Raw genomic sequence first — 18,689 nt, 5'->3', positions numbered from 1 at the left:
GTAGTTTAAATTTAAAAACAGACAAAAACCACTGTATGGCCAAACCAAACATGCAGTTCCTAGTTTGTGACCTCCGAATTCAGGAATGCACATTGTCGCAAGATGGTCCTACCCTTGGGTAAAGGAAAGTGGGGTGTTAATCTGCAAAAGCATAGCAAAGAAAGCTGTGGGCCAGATTGGTTTAAAACCTCCTGGAGGGGCCTGATATGGTTCAGTTCCAATCTCTTTAACATTTGCAATGCCTTCCACATGGTAAGAGCTGAACAAGACAACGTTCTTGGTCTCTGCTTATACACCACTTTGGCTTGTGGGAGTTTGGGCTTATTCTGATTCCAGCTGGTCCTTATAGTTCCAACAACCAGTGCTGTCTGAGCAGCCTGAGCCTGAGCAGCTTCAGTTCCAGATTCCTGGGACAGAGAACTTGATTGGTTCTGACTGGCTCTTGACTGGTGCAGCCCTGGTTCAGTCACCTGTGTCTAAGGGAAGAGGGGTCCTGGGATGGAAGGCTTCTCCATCCAGCCTGGGGACCGGTGATTGTGTGTGGCAGGGACACCAAAAAAGGATGTGTGGACTGGGAATTGATGGTGGGGATCTCTTCGTTCATCTTCTTTGGGTTCCTCCCCGAGAGAGACAAGCAATAGTGCGTTTTCTACTTCTACGTTTGTGTTGCTTCTGAGAGTACAGAACCTCATTACTCAACATTGTTTTCTCTAAAGTACTACTTAGGTTTCCCAGGAGCTAAGTTGGATGCAGGCTTTCCAGAACTTGCCTTCTCCTCCATCAGGCCTTTCCAACAGGTTCTGCCTCATCCCGCAGAAAGGCTCCGTCTCTAGATGGAACATGTCCTTGGCAGGCTGGGGTGCTACCAGAGAAGCAGGAAAGGAAACACATCTTGGTGTAAAATAAAAATATCAAAAGTTAAAAGGTATTTTGCCATATTGAGGGAATGTTTTCTTAAAAAGCTGCAAGTTAGGTTTTTAAAAATTTATTTATTTTAAAATTTATTTTATTTATTTATTTTTGGCCGCGTTGGGTCTTCATTGCTGTGCGCGGGCTTTCTCTAGTTGCAGTGAGCGGGGGCTACTCTTCGTTGCGACAGGCGGGCTTTTCATTGTGGTGGCTTCTCTTGTTGCAGAGCACAGGCTCTAGGCGCATGGGCTTCAGTAGTTGTGGCACATGGGCTCAGTAGTTGTGGCTCGTGGGCTCTAGAGCGTAGGCTCAGTAGTTTTGGTGCACGGGCTTAGTTGCTCCGCGGCATGTGAGATCTTCCCGGACCAGGGCTCAAACCCGTGTCCCCTGCATTGGCAGGCGGATTCTTAGCCACTGTGCCACAGTGAAGTCCCTGCAAGTTAGGTTTTTAGCAACAGATTGAAAGGGCATTGCAGTGATTTTAGCCCAGGAGTCTGCAGAATACTTCCCACCAAATTTGGCCCACTGCTTGTTTTTGTAAAGTTTTATTGGAACACATTACACCCAGGTGTTTACTTCTTGTCTGTGGTTTGATTGCCCTGCAGCATCAGAGTTGAGTAGCTGCAACAGAGACTGTGCAGCCCACAAAATCAGAAATAGTTACAAGAATTCCTGCACTTGGGTTTGTGGGTGTATCTATTGCAGGTGAATGCTTCCTGCCCAAATAACTTGAGTAGCTTTTTAACCCACCACTTGAGTTTGTGTCTTTGAAGCAAGCCTCTCTTATATATTTTTATTTTATTACTTTTCTTTTTATAAAAGTGATATAAATTGATGGTAAAAAAGAATTGGAAAATGACAGCATAAAGAAGGAAAAAGAAATTGCCATGATTCTTACACTGGATCCCCTCTCGTTCATGTACTGATAGCTAATTAACACTAGATGTTCTGTATTAGTGATCTTTTCACAAAATTAGAAGGACATACCTACTATTTTGAACATGCTTTAAAAAGTTAACACATATTGAACTTTCTCATATCATTAATTCCTTTTTAATACAGTTTTTTATTATTGCATAGTATTTTCACATGTGTATTCCGTGATTTACTTAAATTCCTTATTGACGTCCAGTTATTCATTATATTCAAAAATGACATTATGTTTCTCTCTGATTATTTCCTTGGGATAAATTCCTGGGGTTAGAATTGCTGGCTCAAAGAGTGTGAGCATTTCTAAGGCTTTCAGTAGACGTTGCCAGATTGTCCTCCAGAAGGGTACGAAAGCACCCAGGTTTCATAGTATTGTATTTGCATTCGAAGGTTTCAGAAGGTTGGTTTAGGTTACCTTAACCTCAGCGCCTGTTTGTTTGAACACTGGTCTTGAGTAACTGTTTTGTTGACTTCTTTTCCCTTGCAGGCTCCCCCTCCCAAGCCACCCCGCCGGCAAGGAGGCTGGGCAGATGACTCTGTGAAGGCTTCCAGGTGAGTGCTGGCAGGTCACAGGGTGGGGTGGGGGGGCAGGGGACACTGTGCTCCTGTGTTGTTCTTTTATTTTTTATAACCGCTTTACTGAGATGTAATTCATGTACCTTACAATTCACCCCTTTGAAACGTACAATTCAGCTGTTCTTAGTATATTTTCAGAGTTGTACTATCATCACCACAATCACTTTTAGAACATTTTTATTACCCCCTAAAGAAACGCCATACCCATTAGCAGTCACTGCCTGTGTCCCCCTGCAACCTCCCCAGCCCTAGGCAACCACCAGCCTGTTTTCTGTCTCTCTGATTTGCCTATTCTGGACATTTCATGTAAATGGAATCATATGTTACGTGGTCCTTTATGACTGGCTTCTTTCACTTGGCATAATGTTTTCAAAGTTCCTCCATATTCTAACATTCTGTGTTTTTCTTAAAGTTACTTTCTAAACAGAATGGACTTGCCCGTTAGTTACTGCTGGATTACAAATCATTTTGGTCTTTAATCCCTTGTAGTAAGTCTCAGACGAAAGGTAAACCAATATACATGTATGTATGTATATATGTTTACTGCACCAGTGGGATGGCCAACGATAAACTCAGGAAAGGAATTTCTTTTTCTCAAAGAAGAGACATTACCCTTGTTCAGAATTTCCTTCAGCAGTTGTTGCCTTCAAAATGGCACTATCAAAAATATTTTTTTTCCAGTTTTCCCCCCTTCCTCCCCCCTTCCACTCCCCACCTCTAAACACACACACACACACACGTACACACACTTTTTTCCTCCCCTGAATCATCTGAAAATAAACTGCAGTCATCATGATATTTCACCTCTTAATACTCCAACATGCATCTCTGAAGATTAAGGACATTCTTTAAATAATCACGTATAATGATCACATCTAAAAAATTTCATAATGATTTAATAATATTTAAAATATAGTCTATATTTAAATTTCCCCAGTTGTCCCCAAAATCTCTTTTGGAGTTCCAGGATCCAATCAGAGTTCACACATTGTGTTGGTAGTTCTGTCTCTTTTCATGCTCTTTTAGTCTCTATAATAATTCCAGCTCCCCTTCGCCCTACTACACCTCCACCCAGTACATTGACTTTTTTGAGGAATCCAGGTCAGTTGTCTTGTAGAGTGTCTCACATTCTAGATTCCTCTGATTGATTTCTCATGATTAGATTCAAGTTAAATGTTTTTGGCAAGAACTGGTGATATTGTGTACTTTTTATTGTATCAGAATGGTATAGAAAGATATACTCAGAGAAATCTCACTCCCATCCGTATTCTTTCCACCTCATTCCCTCCATCTCCCATGGATAACTTCTTTATTAGTTTCTGTTTTACCCTTCCTGTACTTCTTTTTGCAAAAAATAAACATGTATATATAAATTTAAAATGTATCCTTATTTGTTTCTATATGTTAAGATTCAGCAAACTGTGGCCCACAGGCCAGCCACCTGCTTTTATACAATTTTTAAAGGTTACTTTCCATTTATAGTTACTACAGAATATTGGCTCTATTCCCCTTGTTGTACAGTACGTCCTTGAGGCTGTCTTACACCCAATAGTTTTACCTCCCACTCCCCCACCCTATATTGCCCCTCCCCACCCTCATTCCCCACTGGTAACCACTAGTTTGTTCTCTGTGAGTCTGCTTCTTTTTTGTTATATTCACTAGTTTCTTGTATTTTTTAGATTCCACATATAAGTGATATCATACAGTATTTGTCCTTCTCTGTCTGACTTATTTCACTTAGCATAATGCCCTCCAAGTCCATCTATGTTGCTACAAATGGCAATATTTCGTTCTTTTTTTTAATGGCTGAGTACTATTCCTTTGTGTGTCTGTACACCACTTCTTAATCCATTCACCTGTTGATGAACATTTAAGTTGCTTCCATATCTTAGCAATTGTAAATAATGCTGCTATAAAAATTGGGGTACTTGTATCTTTTCAAATTAGTGTTTTTGTTTTGTTTTGTTTTGTTTGTTTTGAATATATACCCAGGAGTGTCATTGCTGGGTCGTATGGTAGTTCTATTTTTAGTTTTCTGAGAAACCTCCATACTGTTTTCCACAGTGGCTGCATCAATTGATATTCCCACCAACAGTGTATAAGGGGTCCCTTTCTCCACATCCTTGCTAACATTTGTTATTTGTGTTCTTTTTGATGATAGCCATTCTGACAGGTGTAAGGTGATATCTCATTGTGGTTTTGATTTGCATTTCCCTGATGGTTAGTGATGTTGAACATCTTTTCATGTGCCTGGTGGCTATCTGCATTTCCTCTTTGGAAAAATGTCTATTCAGTTCTTCCGCCCATTTTTTAATCAAGTTGTTTGGTTTTTTTTGATATTGAGTTGTGTGAGCTGTTTATATATGTTGGATATTAACCCCTTATTGGTCATATCGTTTGCAAATATTTTCTCCCATTCAGAAGGTTGTCTTTTCATTTTGTCGATGGTTTCCTTTGCTGTGCAAAAGCTTTTAAGTTTAATTAGGTCCCATTTGTTTATTTTTACTTTTATTTCCTTTACTTTAGGAGAGGATCCAAAAAAAGTGTTGCTGCAATTTATGTCAAAGAGTGTTCTGCCTATGTTTTCCTCAAGTTGTTTTATATTATCTGGTCTCACATTTAGGTCTTTAATCCATTTTGAGTTTATTTTTGTGTATGGTATTAGAGAATGTTGTAATTTCATTCTTTTACATGTAGCTGTCCAGCTCTCCCAGCACCACTTGTTGAAGAGATTGTCTTTTCTCCATTGTATACTCTCGCCTCCTTTGTCATAGATCAGGTGACTATAAGTGCACAGCCACCTGTTTTTATATATCATGTTTTTTTTTTTTAATTAATTAATTAATTAATTAATTTATTTTTGGCTGTGTTGGGTCTTCATTTCTGTGTGCGGGCTTTCTCCAGTTGCGGCGAGCGGGGGCCACTCTTCATTGCGGTGCGCTGGCCTCTCACTGTCGCGGCCTCTCCCGTTGCGGAGCACAGGCTCCAGACGCACAGGCTCAGTAGTTGTGGCTCCCGGGCTTAGTTGCTCCACGGCATGTGGGATCTTCCCAGACCAGGGCTCGAACCCGTGTCCCCTGCATTGGCAGGCAGATTCTTAACCACTGCGCCACCAGGGAAGCCCTATATATCATGTTTTATTGGAACACAACCACACTCTAAGTCTACATTTTATTTATTTATTTATTTTTTTATTTTTTGTTGAAGTAGAGTTGATTTACAATGTTGTGTTAATTACTTCTGTACAGCAAAGTGACTCGGTTATACATACATGCATTCTTTTTCAAATTCTTATCCATTATGGTTTATCACAGGATATTGAATATAGTTCCCTGTGCTATGAAGTAGGACCTTGTTGTTTATCCATCCTATATATACCAGCTGGCATCTGCTAATCCCACACTCCCAGTCCTCCCCTCCCCCACCCCCTCCCCGTTGGCAACCACCAGTCTGTTGTCTATGGCCCTGATTCTGTTTCTGTTCCCTAGATAGCTTCATTTGTGTCGTATTTTAGATTCCACATATAAGTGATATCATATGGTATTTGTCTTTCTCTTTCTGACTTCGCTTAGTATGATAATCTCTAGTTACATCCATGTTGCTGCAAATGACATTATTTCATTCTTTTTTTATGGCTAGTAGTATTCCATTGTGTATATGTGCCACATCTTCTTTATCCATTCATCTGTTGATGGACATTTAGGTTGTTTCCATGTCATGGCTATTGTGCATAGTGCTGCTAGGAACACAGGGGTGCCTGTATCTTTTTGAATTAGAGTTTTGTCTGGATGTATACCCAGGAGTGGGATTGCTGGATCATATGGTAGTTCTATTTTTAGTTTTCTGAGGAACCTCCACACTGTTTTCCACAGTGGCTGCACCAACTTACATTCCCACCAGCAGTGTAGGAGGGTTCCCTTTTCTCCACACCCTCTCCAGCATTTGTGATTTGTAGACTTTTTAATGATGGCCATTCTGACCAGTGTGAGGTGATACCTCATTGTAGTTCTGATTTGCATTTCTCTAATAGTGAGCAATGTTGAGCATCTTTTCATGTACCTATTGGCCATCTGTATTTCTTCTTTGGAGAAATGTCTCTTTAGGTCTTCTGCCCATTTTTCGATTGGGTTGTTTGTTTTTTTTTTTGTTGTCAAGTTGTATGAGCTGTTTGTATATTTTGGAAATTAAGCCCTGTTGGTTGCATCATTTGCAAATATTTTCTCCCATTCTGTAGGTTGTCTTTTCATTTTGTTTATGGTTTCCTCTGCTGTGCAAAAGCTTGTAAGTTTGATTAGGTCCCATTTGTTTATTTTCGTTTTTATTTCTATTGCCTTGGAAGACAGACCTAAGAAAACATTGGTACGTAAATGTACATTTTAAAATTTAGATCTCTGATCCATGTGGAATTAATTCCAGTGTATGGTATGAGGTGCAGATCTAGTTTTATCTTTTTTCTAAATGACTGTTGTCCCAGCACCATTTATTTGAAAATCCATCTTTCTCCAGTGAATTTAGAAGCCACCTTTGCCATAGTCTGTATCTTTGTATGTACTTGGGTCTGCTTTTGGACTCGTTATTCTGTTCTGGTGGTCTTTCTGTCTATTTATATGCCATATATGCCATATGCTATTTAAGTGCCACACTGTTCCTTTGGTGAACATAACACTGCTTTTTCGTGTTAACTAAGAAGAAGGTGACTTTGAAATATGCTAGTGAGAGGCTAATAGAGGAGCCCCATTTTTCTAAGTTATTAGGGGATTCTAGTGTTTGTATTATCTGGAATTTATTTTGAAATATGGAAATGAGTCAAATCCTATATCTGCTTCTTAGAGAAAAAAAAAGAGAATCTCAAGTGTTAATTCCTCGACGAATATATTAAAGATTTTTCCAGATCAGATCCATTTTCCCTGGGAGGGAAGTGCTCTTCCATTTCCGGTGTTACTGTTCAAGGGATCCCCTTGCTTGGCTCCTCGGGCTGCCGCCTGGCCCTGACCCCTCAGTGTCTGTCGGCATGCCCAGGGCTCACCCTCCAGCCGCCTCTCCTCTGTCGACGCTCACTCTCGGCGTGCTCTCCATCCCTTCTCGGGCGTTCTCCTATCACCTGTACACTGATAACCCCAGAGTTTGTATCTCCAGCCCAGTCCCTCCCCTGAGCATCTAGCTGTCCACATGACCTTTCCACCTGAATGTGCAACTCAGTCCTAACACGTCCAAATCGGTCCTCTTCATTTCCACCCCTTCCACCCCGTCCCCTCATCTGCACCTCCCCAAGGCCCCTCACGTCTCCATAAATGGGCTCCACCTTCCCTGTCACTCAGACGCTGAACTTTGGGGTCGTCCTGGACTCCTCCATGTCCACTCAGGTTCAGTCTGTCAGCAAACCTGTTCAGTCTACGGTTGAAACACACCTGTCGTCCGCACGGCCAGTGCTACAGCCAGCGTCGTTCCTGGTGCTGACGCAGGCCAGGCTCTCCTGACTGGCCTCCCCCTTCACCCGTGCCTCCCTTAGTCTTATCTGCAAGAGCCAGAGTGACCTCTTTATAACATAGGTCAGGTCATTTCACGTTTGTCTGCTCAGAACCCTCCAGGGGCATTACCCCCCCACCCCAAAGTAAACCCCCAGTCTTTACCATGGCTTCCCAGCCTCCACCTGACCTCACTTTATATAGAGTAGCACCCCTCATCAGTCCGTGTTCCCCATCTCCTGCTGTAGGTTTCACCACCTTACATATATCCATACACACACGTGTGCACATACACTATTGTCTTTTTCTCTCTACTCTCCTGTAAGCTCCGTGAGAGGAGACGCAGCCTTGTTCACATACCCCCAGTACCTCAGACAGTGCCAGGCCATGATGAGCACTCAGTGACTATTTACTGAACACATGAATGATGAGATCAGTAGTTTGGTTGGTCACTTACTGTGTCGGTGTGGCACGTGGAGCTCTGGAAGGCTGGGAGACCTGTTGGGGAGGTGATGCTCTGTGTGAAGGGTGATAAGAGCCTGAACTGGGGCAGTGTGTGTGAGCATGGACAGGAGAGATTTGGAGACATTTTGGCGATAGAGTTAATAGAAGTGCCATTAGTTGGATGCAGGGCCGAGGGTGGAGTTGAAGGTCCACTGCAAGGTGCCTGGCTTCGGGGACTGGTTGGGTAGTGGTGCCGTCAGGTGGAGAAGGCAGGAGGAGAGACCTGACTTGGGGGCGGTGGCGGTCCAAACAGATTGTCTCCATGGTGTGGGAAGAAGAAGAAGAAGAGAGGTCAAAAAGCAGTTACAATTTGAGCCATATGTACAAACAGAAGACAAGGACAGAACCTTGGATTTGGTTGTTTGGAGGTTACTAGGGGCCTTTGAGGAAGTGATTACAGTGATTTGTGTTGGGGCAAAAGCCGATTACAGTGGGTTGAAGAGGAAGGTGGAAGTGAGGAAATGGGGATAGTGGTACAGGCTCCTACTCTGAGAGGGAAAGGAAAGAGGTGGGGCAGTATTTGGAAGGGGGAGTCTGTTGAGACTCGTGTGTGTGATACCTGGGGAAAAAGTGATTACACATGAAATAGGGGGGTGTGAAGGAGTAGGATCCTGGAGACATAGGATAAGACCTTCCAAGAGGGACTAATTAACCTTGGACGGGAAGAGGCAGGGACATTTTTCCTCCAGGACAGGAGGGAGCTTGGAAAGGCTGGTAAGTTATAAAAAAAGGCTGAGGGGAGTAGGGAATTGGGGGAAGAGGCCATTTTGAATTGGCCTGCGTTTTTTTTTTTTCTTCTTCTTTTTTCAAAGTGGGAAGGCAAACAGTGTTGAGCTTATTGGAGCAAAGGAGAACTGGCATCTGGAGGCAAGTAGAACAGATTCGAAACAAAGAGGAAAGGGGGCCAACTAGCGGTAAGAGAGGCGATTGTTGGGCTGGATTGAGGGTCTGCCCTGTGAAGGCTGGAAAACGTGAGCTCCTGCTATTTGCAGGTGCCCCAGGGAAGCTATGTGCTTCCTGCCCTGCAAGAGCTTTGATTCCAATTAGGGAGATGAGGCATTTTCATTCACAAAAGTCAGGATCGGCAAAAGGAGCACATCATAAGTGAGAAACTAACGGAGTGGCCAACCCTGGTACTGTGACGTCAGAGGAGAGTAATCGCAGTAGTCAGGGAGCCCCTTGCGGAGGACATGGGGGTCAAGCTGGAGGAATTCTGATGGGCAAAGAGCATTGTGAGGAGAGCATTTTGGTTCAAGGATTGGTGTAAGCATAAGTGTTGGGGAGTGGGGAGCAGTAACCGCACTGTCAGTCTGGTTAGAGCAGAGAATTCACACTAAAAATATTGTTCTCACCTTAAATTCTTTTGGGGTGATAATAGTGGTACTGTGCTAGATACCTGTCTCACCCAGTTCAGGCTGCTATAACAATATTATAGAAAGGATGGTTTAAACAACAAGCATTTATTTCTCTCAGTTCTGGAGGCTAGAAATCTAGAGGCTGTGTTCACGTGGCCTTCCTTGGTATGTGTACACACAGAGAGATCTTCTGTCTCTTCCTCATTTTATGAGGGCACTAATCCCATCATGGGGGTTCCACCCTCATGACCTCATCTAACCATAATTTGTTCCCAAAGCCCCCACCTTCAAACACCATCGCATTGGGGGTTAGGGTTTCAGCATATGAATTTGGGGAGCCACACACATTCAGTCCATAGCTGCACCTTATATGTGCAGTACACCAACCCTATTGGGTAGGTTTTAGTTTCTAAGGTAGGTGCCCCTCTACAAGGGAGGGAGGAGGAAAGTGAGGCTCACAGAGGCCTACATTGTTGCCAGTGGGAAGTAGGCGGGCTGTTTACAGATCTGCCTGAGGAGCCCTCAGCCAGGGATGTGAGTTTCTGGGATGCCTTTGTTTTGTTTGCATAACACTGCCCAAGATAGAGAGCAGGGCATGTGTCACCCACCTCACTGGCTAGAGCCGTTGGCTGCCGGAACCCAAATACTCACCCTGAGCCACAGGAAAGGGCTGTATTCAGGAATGGCCTGGGGCCTGGGATCCTGTCCCCTCTCTTGGCACCACAGTCATAGCTATGCCAAAGATTCCATCTTGGAGCCAGGCTGGCCTTGGCTCCGAAGTTGTCTGAGGTGGGGCACTTGTAGTCAGTGGGGAATAGAGCTGAACGAGAGTCAACCAGACTTGGGAAAGAGAGGAAGGAAAGGTAGTCTGATTAAGTTTTGTCTCAAAGTGTCTGTTTTGGGGTTTGTCCCTGCATTGATCTGCAAGGGAATGAGGCAAGTAATGGTCCCTCGGGGACTTTCAGGACTTTGCTCTCAATGTCAGCCGTCATTTTCAATCACCCTCTCCCTCCCAGCCATTAATTTTGGCCCAGGATCATGGGGACTTGTCCATCTATCACTCCTAATTGACACTAAATGATCTGTCAGTTTATTGATGAACGGCAGGAGTGGAATTGTCACAATATATTTTACTTTCTAACAACTCCTCCTGACAATTTTACCTTGTCCATCTCACTCTCCTCACATAAATCTCCATAGGCCGCTCATTCCTTCTCATGGGCTGTTCTGGTGCCAGCCACTTCCACACCATCTGCACGTGTCAAGGACATCAAGATGGCGGTGGAACAGCCGTGTGCTGGTCCTGAGGTTGCCCCCTTCCCTCCTCCTTCTCTCTTTCCCTCTTGCTTTTTTTTTTTTATGGCATAGATGTTCCAAGAATACTAAAGGGCTTCTGCCCTCTCCCTCTGTGTCATTGTCATACCAGAGTCTCTTTACCTTCTTGTTAGCCACGAGTAGTTAATTCTTATTAGGCTACAAAAGTGTAAAAGGCAAAAATTCAGAGCTGCTAGGCTCCTAGATCTGTAAGCACAGTTGCAGACACATGTTTTGTCCTCTTTACGGCAGCTCTGTTATAGGCTGTCCATCTCCATAGAAGTCAGTTTCTTAGAAAGATGTCACAGAGGGTAGATTAACCAGAGCTTGCCCACTGATGTGCTGTGTGCTGCACTGTGAGTGCAGGTTTACCAAGATGTGGGTGCTCTGTCCTTGGACCTTTGGGGCCAGGCTTAGAGCTGCCAAGGCCTCCAGGCTGTCACTGGTAGCCACCAGCAGTCTCATCCGTGCACCCCAGTTTTCCATACAGCTGTTATTTTTAAGTGCCCCAAGTCTTGAAAAAGATGGGGAAGTGCTGGGTTAGATATATATAAGGGTATATAGTTATTTCATCTTAAGAAGGTGTACCTATGGGTGTGAAAAATCCTTTATCCTTTACGAGGCCAAGGATGAGTAGAGGAGCTTGACAGCATATTAAAATGTCATTGCCCTCCTCCCTCCTTCCTTTCCTGCTGAAGATAATTTTTGTTAACTGATAGGGACTGTTTTTGTTTATTAACCATCATTCGATTATCATGCCTATCAAAATTAATAATGATTCCTTAATGTCATCTGATAGCCAGATCATATTCAAGTACTTCCATTGTCTCAAAGATGTCTTTTTATAGTTGATTATAAAAAGAGCAAATCAAGGTCCCCACCTGTATTTAGTCAACTTTAGTCTCTTTCATTCTGCAGCCTTCCCTACCCCACACCCACCTCTTTTTTCTCCCATGTCATTGGTTTTTTGTGGGTTTTATTGAGAAACTTGTCCTGTAGTGTCCCACATTCTGGATTTGGCCTATTGCTTCCTAGTTAAGGTTTCTAACTTGTTCCTTTGGCGCTCATGTTCCCTGTGAAGCTGGGGGTTAGATCTAGATCAGCTGGGGGTTAGACGCAGACTTGCGGTCTTGGCAGGAGTACTCTGGAGGCGGTGCTGTGTACATCCCACTGCAGCACATCCATAGGCACAGGTGTCCAGGGTTCCACTTTAAGTGAGGCTGTGATTGATCCTTGGGGTCAGGGGTGTGGCCTCCATGTTAGTTCCCCACCAGACTCCTGCCTGCTGGTCGAAGCATCCATTGATGATTGTTGCCTAGAGCCATGATTTCATTAAAGGGTGTCAAGTGGTGATTTTCTTTTTTTTTTTTTTGAAGATTTTTTTTTTTTAACTAATTTATTTAATTTATTTATTTTGGGCTGTGCAGGGTCTTCATTGCTGCGCAAAGGCTTTCTCTAGTTGCCGCAAGCGGGGACTACTCTTCGTTGGGGTGCACGTGCTTCTCATTGCGGTGGATTCTCTTGGTGTGGAGAAGGGGCTCTCGGCATGCTGGCTTCAGTAGTTGTGCCTCGCGGGCTCGGTAGTTGTGGCTTGTGGGCTCTAGAGTGCAGGCTCAGTAGCTGTGGCGCACGGGCTTAATCGCTCTGTGGTATGTGGGATCTTCCCGGACCAGGGCTCGAACCCGTGTCCCGTGCATCCGCAGGCGGATTCTCAACCACTGCACCACCAGGGAAGCCCAAGTGGTGATTTTCTAATTCTCACTTATTAACAGAAATTCTTTCATAAGGAACTTTCTCTCATCAACTATTTGGTTGCCTGAAATAAAACTTATTATACCTATAATCCTGCCTTTTGCCCGCTCCAGTCTTTTTATTTTGAAAAATTTCAAACCTATGGAAAAGTTTGAGAATAATACAACAAAACATCCTTCTGACAGTGTTTCACTGCATGTGGCTCATTCTCTATTTTTTTGTTTTTATTTTTTACTGAACTGTTTGAGAGCTGTAGCTACCTTTGCATTTCCATTACTCAACAGTAAATAGTTACTTTGCAAGAGATTTTTGTCTATACCGTTTGCTTCTCGGTCTGTAGTATTTGACACATATAGGTGTTCAGTACATATTTGATGATTGAGTGACTTTTGGACATTTCTTACAGAGCTCCAGTAATTAAAAGGGGACCAGGTATCCCTGAGTCCTTGACCTTCAGATTTTCATCAATATGTACGATTTTGTTGAAGTATTGAGAATTTATTTTCCACATGCTGCCCTGAGCCACAAAGATCTCAGAATTAGTATGACATGGCAGGGGTCCTGGGCATCATGGGTGAGCAGTTATTTAGTTCTCAGCGAGGTTGGTCAGGCATCAGAGATGAGTGTCCAGTATTGGATGAAATCAGATGAGGCGGTTGCATGTGAGATGGTTGAGAAGGGAAGGTCTTAGGTAGTTTATTGTGCATCCATTTCCAACAAATGTGCCCAGGGCTTGGGCACCATGTCCCTGTTTCTGTGGCTTTTGGAGATGCCCATGAGAGCCCCCTGCTTGAATCTCTGTCTCAACTTTATCATCATTGCTCCCACCTGCATATGTGCTTTTCCTCCACGTGGCTTCCGAGACAAAACAGATTCAGAAAAGGTGGCTTCAGGGCCAAGCAACAACATATCTTTTTTTTTTTTTTCATCTTTATTGGAGTATAATTGCTTTACAATGTTGTGTTAGTCTCTGCTGTACAACTAAGTGAAACAGCTATATGTATACATATATCCCCATATCCCCTCCTTCTTGAGCCTCCCTCCCACCCTCCCTATCCCACCCCTCTAGATGGTCACAAAGCACCGAGCTGATCTCCCTGTGCTATGCAGCTGCTTCTCACTAGCTATCTGTTTTACATTTGGTAGTGTATATGTGTCAGTGCTACTCTCTCACTTCGTCCCAGCTTCCCCTTCCCCTGCCCGTGTCCTCAAGTCTGTTCTCTACGTCTGCCTCTTTATTCTTGCCCTGCCACTAGGTTCATCAGTACCATTTTTTTAGATTCTGTATATGTGCATCAGCATGCGGTATTTGTTTTTCTCTTTCTGACTTACTTCACTGGGTATGACAGACTCTAGGTCCATCCACCTCACTACAAATAACTCAGTTTAGTTTCTTTTTATGGCTGAGTAATATGCCATTGTATATATATGTGCCACATCTTCTTTATCCGTTCATCTGTCGATGCACATTTAGGTTGCTTCCATGTCCTGGCTATTGTAAATAGTGCTGCAATGAACATTGTGGTACATGTATCTTTTTGAATTATGGTTTTTTCAGGGTATATGCCCAGTAGTGGGATTGCTGGATCATATGGTAGTTCTATTTTTAGTTTTTTAGCGAACCTCCATACTGTTCTCCATAGTGGTTGTATCAATTTACATGCCCACCAACAGTGCAGGAGGGTTCCCTTTTCTCCACACCCTCTCCAGCATTTATTATTTCTAGATTTTTTGATGATGGCCATCTGACCGTTGTGAGGTGATACCTCATTGTAGTTTTGATTTTCATTTCTCTAATGATTAGCAATGTTGAGCATCTTTTCATGTGTTTGTTGGCAATCTGTATGTCTTCTTTGGAGAAATATCTATTTAGGTCTTCTGCCCATTTTTGGATTGGGTTGTTTGTTTTTTTGATATTGAACTGCATGAGCTGCTTGTATATTTTGGAGATTAATCCTTTGTCAGTTGCTTCATTTGCAAATATTTTCTCCCATTCTGCGGGTTGTCTTTTTGTCTTGTTTATGGTTTCCTTTGTTGTGCAAAGGCTTTTAAGTTTCATTAGGTCCCATTTGTTTATTTTTGTTTTTATTTCCATTACTCTAGGAGGTGGGTCAAGAAGGATCTTGCTGTGATTTATGTCATAGTGTTCTGCTTATATTTTCCTCCAAGAGTTTTATAGTGTCTGGCCCTACATTTAGGTCTTTAATCCATAATGGAGTTTACTTTTGTGTATGGTGTTAGGAAGTGTTCTGATCTCATTCTTTTACATGTAGCTGTCCAGTTTTCCCATCACCACTTATTGAAGAGGCTGTCTTTTCTCCATTGTATATTCTTGCCTCCTCTGTCAAAGATAAGGTGACCATATATGTATGGGTTTATCTCTGGGCTTTCTATCCTGTCCCATTGATCTGTATTTCTGTTTTTGTGCCAGTACCATACTGTCTTGATTACTCTAGCTTTGTAGTATAGTCTGAAGTCAGGGAGCCTGATTCCTCCAGCTCTGTTTTTCTTTCTCAAGATTGTTTTGGGGCTTCCCTGGTGGCGCAGTGGTTGAGAGTCTGGCTGCCAATGCAGGGGACACGGGTTCGAGCCCTGGTCTGGGAAGATCCCACATGCCGCGGAGCAACTAGGCCCGTGAGCCACAACTACTGAGCCTGCGCATCTGGAGCTTGTGCTCAGCAACAAGAGAGGCCGCGACAGTGAGAGGCCCGTGCACGCGATGACGAGTGGCCCCCGCTCGCCGCAACTAGAGAAAGCCCTCGCACAGAAACGAAGACCCAACACAGCCAAAAATAAATAAATAAATAAATTTAAAAAAAAAAAAAAAAAAGATTGTTTTGGTTATTCGGGGTCTTTTGTGTTTCCATACAAATTATAAAATTTCTTGTTCTAATTCTGTGAAAAATGCGATTGGTAATTTGATAGGGATTGCATTGAATCTGTAGATTGCTTTGGGTAGTATAGTCATTTTCACGGTGTTGATTCTTCCAATCCAAGAACATGGTATATCTCTCCATCTGTTTGTATCATCTTTAATTTCTTTCATCAGTGTCTTATAGTTTTCTGCATACAGGTCTTTTGCCTCCTTAGGTGGGTTTATTCCTAGGCATTTTATTCTTTTTGTTGCAGTGGTAAATGGGAGTGTTTTTTTAATTTCTCTTTCTGACTTTTCATTGTTAGTGTATAGGAATGCAAGAGATTTCTGTGCATTAATTTTGTATCCTGCTACTTTACCAAATTCATTGATTAGCTCTAGTAGTTTTCTGGTGGCATCTTTAGGATTTTCTATGTATAGTATCATGTCATCTAACAACATATCTTTTTAATGTACATCTTACATTTGTTTGTTCTATGTGGGCTCCCCAGAGAGGAATTTCTTGCTTTGCTCTCAAGTTATGTTCAGAGCCTGGATGGAAAGATGGTAGAGGAAGAGCTAGAGAAGTTTTTACTTTAGTGAACTTAGAGAATTCACAGGGTTGTTTTTGGTTTGTTTGTTTGGGTTTTTTTTTTTAGAAAATTGGAATTTAATTGTGTTGTTTATCACTGTAAATCATTTACATTCAGTAGGATCTGAGGACAAAATAAATAATACCAAAACTGTGTACAGTTTAAATAACTAGTGAAAAATAAGTGACCCCATGAAACAGGGAAAACGTGTGATTTGTCGAGCTCATTTGATCCTTACACCCTTCCTGTCTTCAGACACTTGTGTTGGTAGCTATTAGGTAGGGAGGAATGAGAATAAGGGTCAGATGATGGCAGGACTCAGCTGAGCTGTCCTTTCCTACTCAGCCCCAAAGTGTCCTCAGCCGTAAGGTGTTTACTGCAAGTCACCCTGCACGGGCAGAGGTGAAGGTGAGCACTTGTTGGTTCTGCGGACATGTGGACAGAGCACTGCCCCTTGACCAGCACATGCCCCCAGGTCTATCTTTGGCAGACAGAACCCCTTTTTGTAATGACGGTATTCTGCCTTTTTATGGAGTAAGGTCTATTTGACCTTAAAGCTCAAACGTAACTAAGTTGAGAAAGGTGAATCATTTCCTGAAGAAGATTGTGAGAGAGAAAGAGTAGGATGTGGAGACAGTACAAATCCTTATGTTTTAGACATTGTATGACTTCATGTCATCTTTTGAGACATTAAAACTCTTAGTGAATTTTTAGTTTTATTTATTTTAAACAAATTTTTAAAAATCATAGTATAGAATTCAAAACACAAAAAGGCTGGGATATAAAATGGAAGTTTCTCTCTGCCTTTCTTGTTCCCCCCAGGCACCCAGATTCCCTTCTTGGAGGCAGCCACTCTTCACCAGTTTTTTTGAGTTCCTCCCAAAGATAGTCTATGCCTTTACAAAAAATATAAGTTAATGTATTCTTTTACTCCCCACCCCCAGCATAAATGGTAGCATATCTATTCTGCATTTTTCTTTTATCATATTACAGTATTTCTTGGTGATCTTTCTGAATCTCAATACAGAGTAGAACTGCCTCATTTATTTATTTATTTATTTGAATTTTTGAATTTTATTTTATTTATTTTTTATACAACAGGTTCTTATTAGTTATCTATTTTATACATATTAGTGTATATATGTCAATCCCAATCTCCCAATTCATCCCACCACCACCACCTTCCCAGTTTCTCCCCTTGGTGTCCTTGCATTTGTTCTCTACATCTGTGTCTCTATTTCTGCCTTGCAAACCAGTTCATCTGTACCATTTTTCTAGATTCCACATATGTGCGTTAATATACGATATTTGTTTTTCTCTTTCTGACTTACTTCACTCTGTATGACAGTCTCTAGGTCCATCCATGTCTCTACAAATGACCCAATTTCATTCCTTTTTATGGCTCAGTAATATTCCATTGTATATATGTACCACATCTTCTTTATCCATTCATCTGTCGATGGGCGTTTAGGGTGCTTCCATGACCTGGCTATTGTAAATAGTGCTGCAGTGAACATTGGGGTACATGTGTCTTTTTGAATTATGGTTCTCTCTGGTTATATGCCCAGTAGTGGGATTGCTGGGTCATATGGTAAGAACTGCCTCATTCTTAAGGGCTGCATAGTACTCCAGAATTTCCTATCTCAGTGAAAGTAATTATGAGCACACGATAGGTATGATATTGATATTTTCCCAGGCTGTAAAAGGAGACTTGCAGTATTTATTCATGTAATAGCCATAACATGACTCTTTGGAAAGTATCATAAAGGCTTCAGATATGGTACATATGGATTCCATAGGCTAGGGAAGAGATAGGAAGCATGCATCAACCTTTTTTCCACTGAGGATTGGAGGAGGGGCATTTTCATGCATTTACATTTGGATTGATAAAAGTGATGTTCTACATTATATTCATTGCAGTTTAGGGCCCTGGATAGCTTGTCTAGTGTCACAAAACCAGTTTACTTATGCAAATGACTAAATATGAAATAATTGGAATCTTGCAATTCTGTCAAGTGCCTCCCAATTGAAGGCAATAGCAGTCTTTTCCCGTAAACCCCATGTGGGGTAGCATTTGGATACTTCCCTTCCCACTCTGAAAAGTGGAGCAGTCTTCCTGACGAGTGGCCCTGGTCAGTCCCTACCTGGAGCAGAGGTGAGCACCAGATGCCCAGGGAGATGGGGAGGGGCACATGCAGTGACTTGAGATGAACTTGTTGCCTATGCTTGTGCACGAGGGAGAGGACAGCTGAGGCCCAAGGCTACACAGCACACAGGAGCTGTGTTTCTAGGACTGAAGTCAGCAGTACTGCTCCCAAGTTGCCTGCGGGGAGACCTGTCACAAGGGCTGCCAAAGACTGCAAAGTACGGGCTCCCATCCCACCTCATCCAGAGCCTGCTTCCCTGCAGGCCTTCAGCTTCTCTTGACTAGCTTGAG

The 18,689-nt window shown here is 42.7% G+C and overlaps 1 protein-coding gene across 2 annotated transcripts in view; it reads left to right on the top strand.

Annotated features, from left to right (window-relative positions):
- IFT43 (intraflagellar transport 43) overlaps positions 1-18,689 on the top strand; it is an 89,554-nt gene that overhangs the window by 31,399 nt on the left and 39,466 nt on the right. For both annotated transcript variants that reach the window (XM_068542182.1, XM_068542174.1), the window contains exon 3: positions 2,327-2,391. In XM_068542182.1, coding sequence (XP_068398283.1) covers positions 2,327-2,391 — 65 coding nt within the window. The remainder of the gene's footprint in view (positions 1-2,326; positions 2,392-18,689) is intronic.

Source organism: Eschrichtius robustus, chromosome 1 (genome assembly GCF_028021215.1).
Source record: "Eschrichtius robustus isolate mEscRob2 chromosome 1, mEscRob2.pri, whole genome shotgun sequence".
Lineage (NCBI taxonomy): Eukaryota > Metazoa > Chordata > Mammalia > Artiodactyla > Eschrichtiidae > Eschrichtius > Eschrichtius robustus.
Note: the sequence above shows the minus strand (reverse complement) of the source record. Positions and strands in the feature narration are given on the sequence as shown.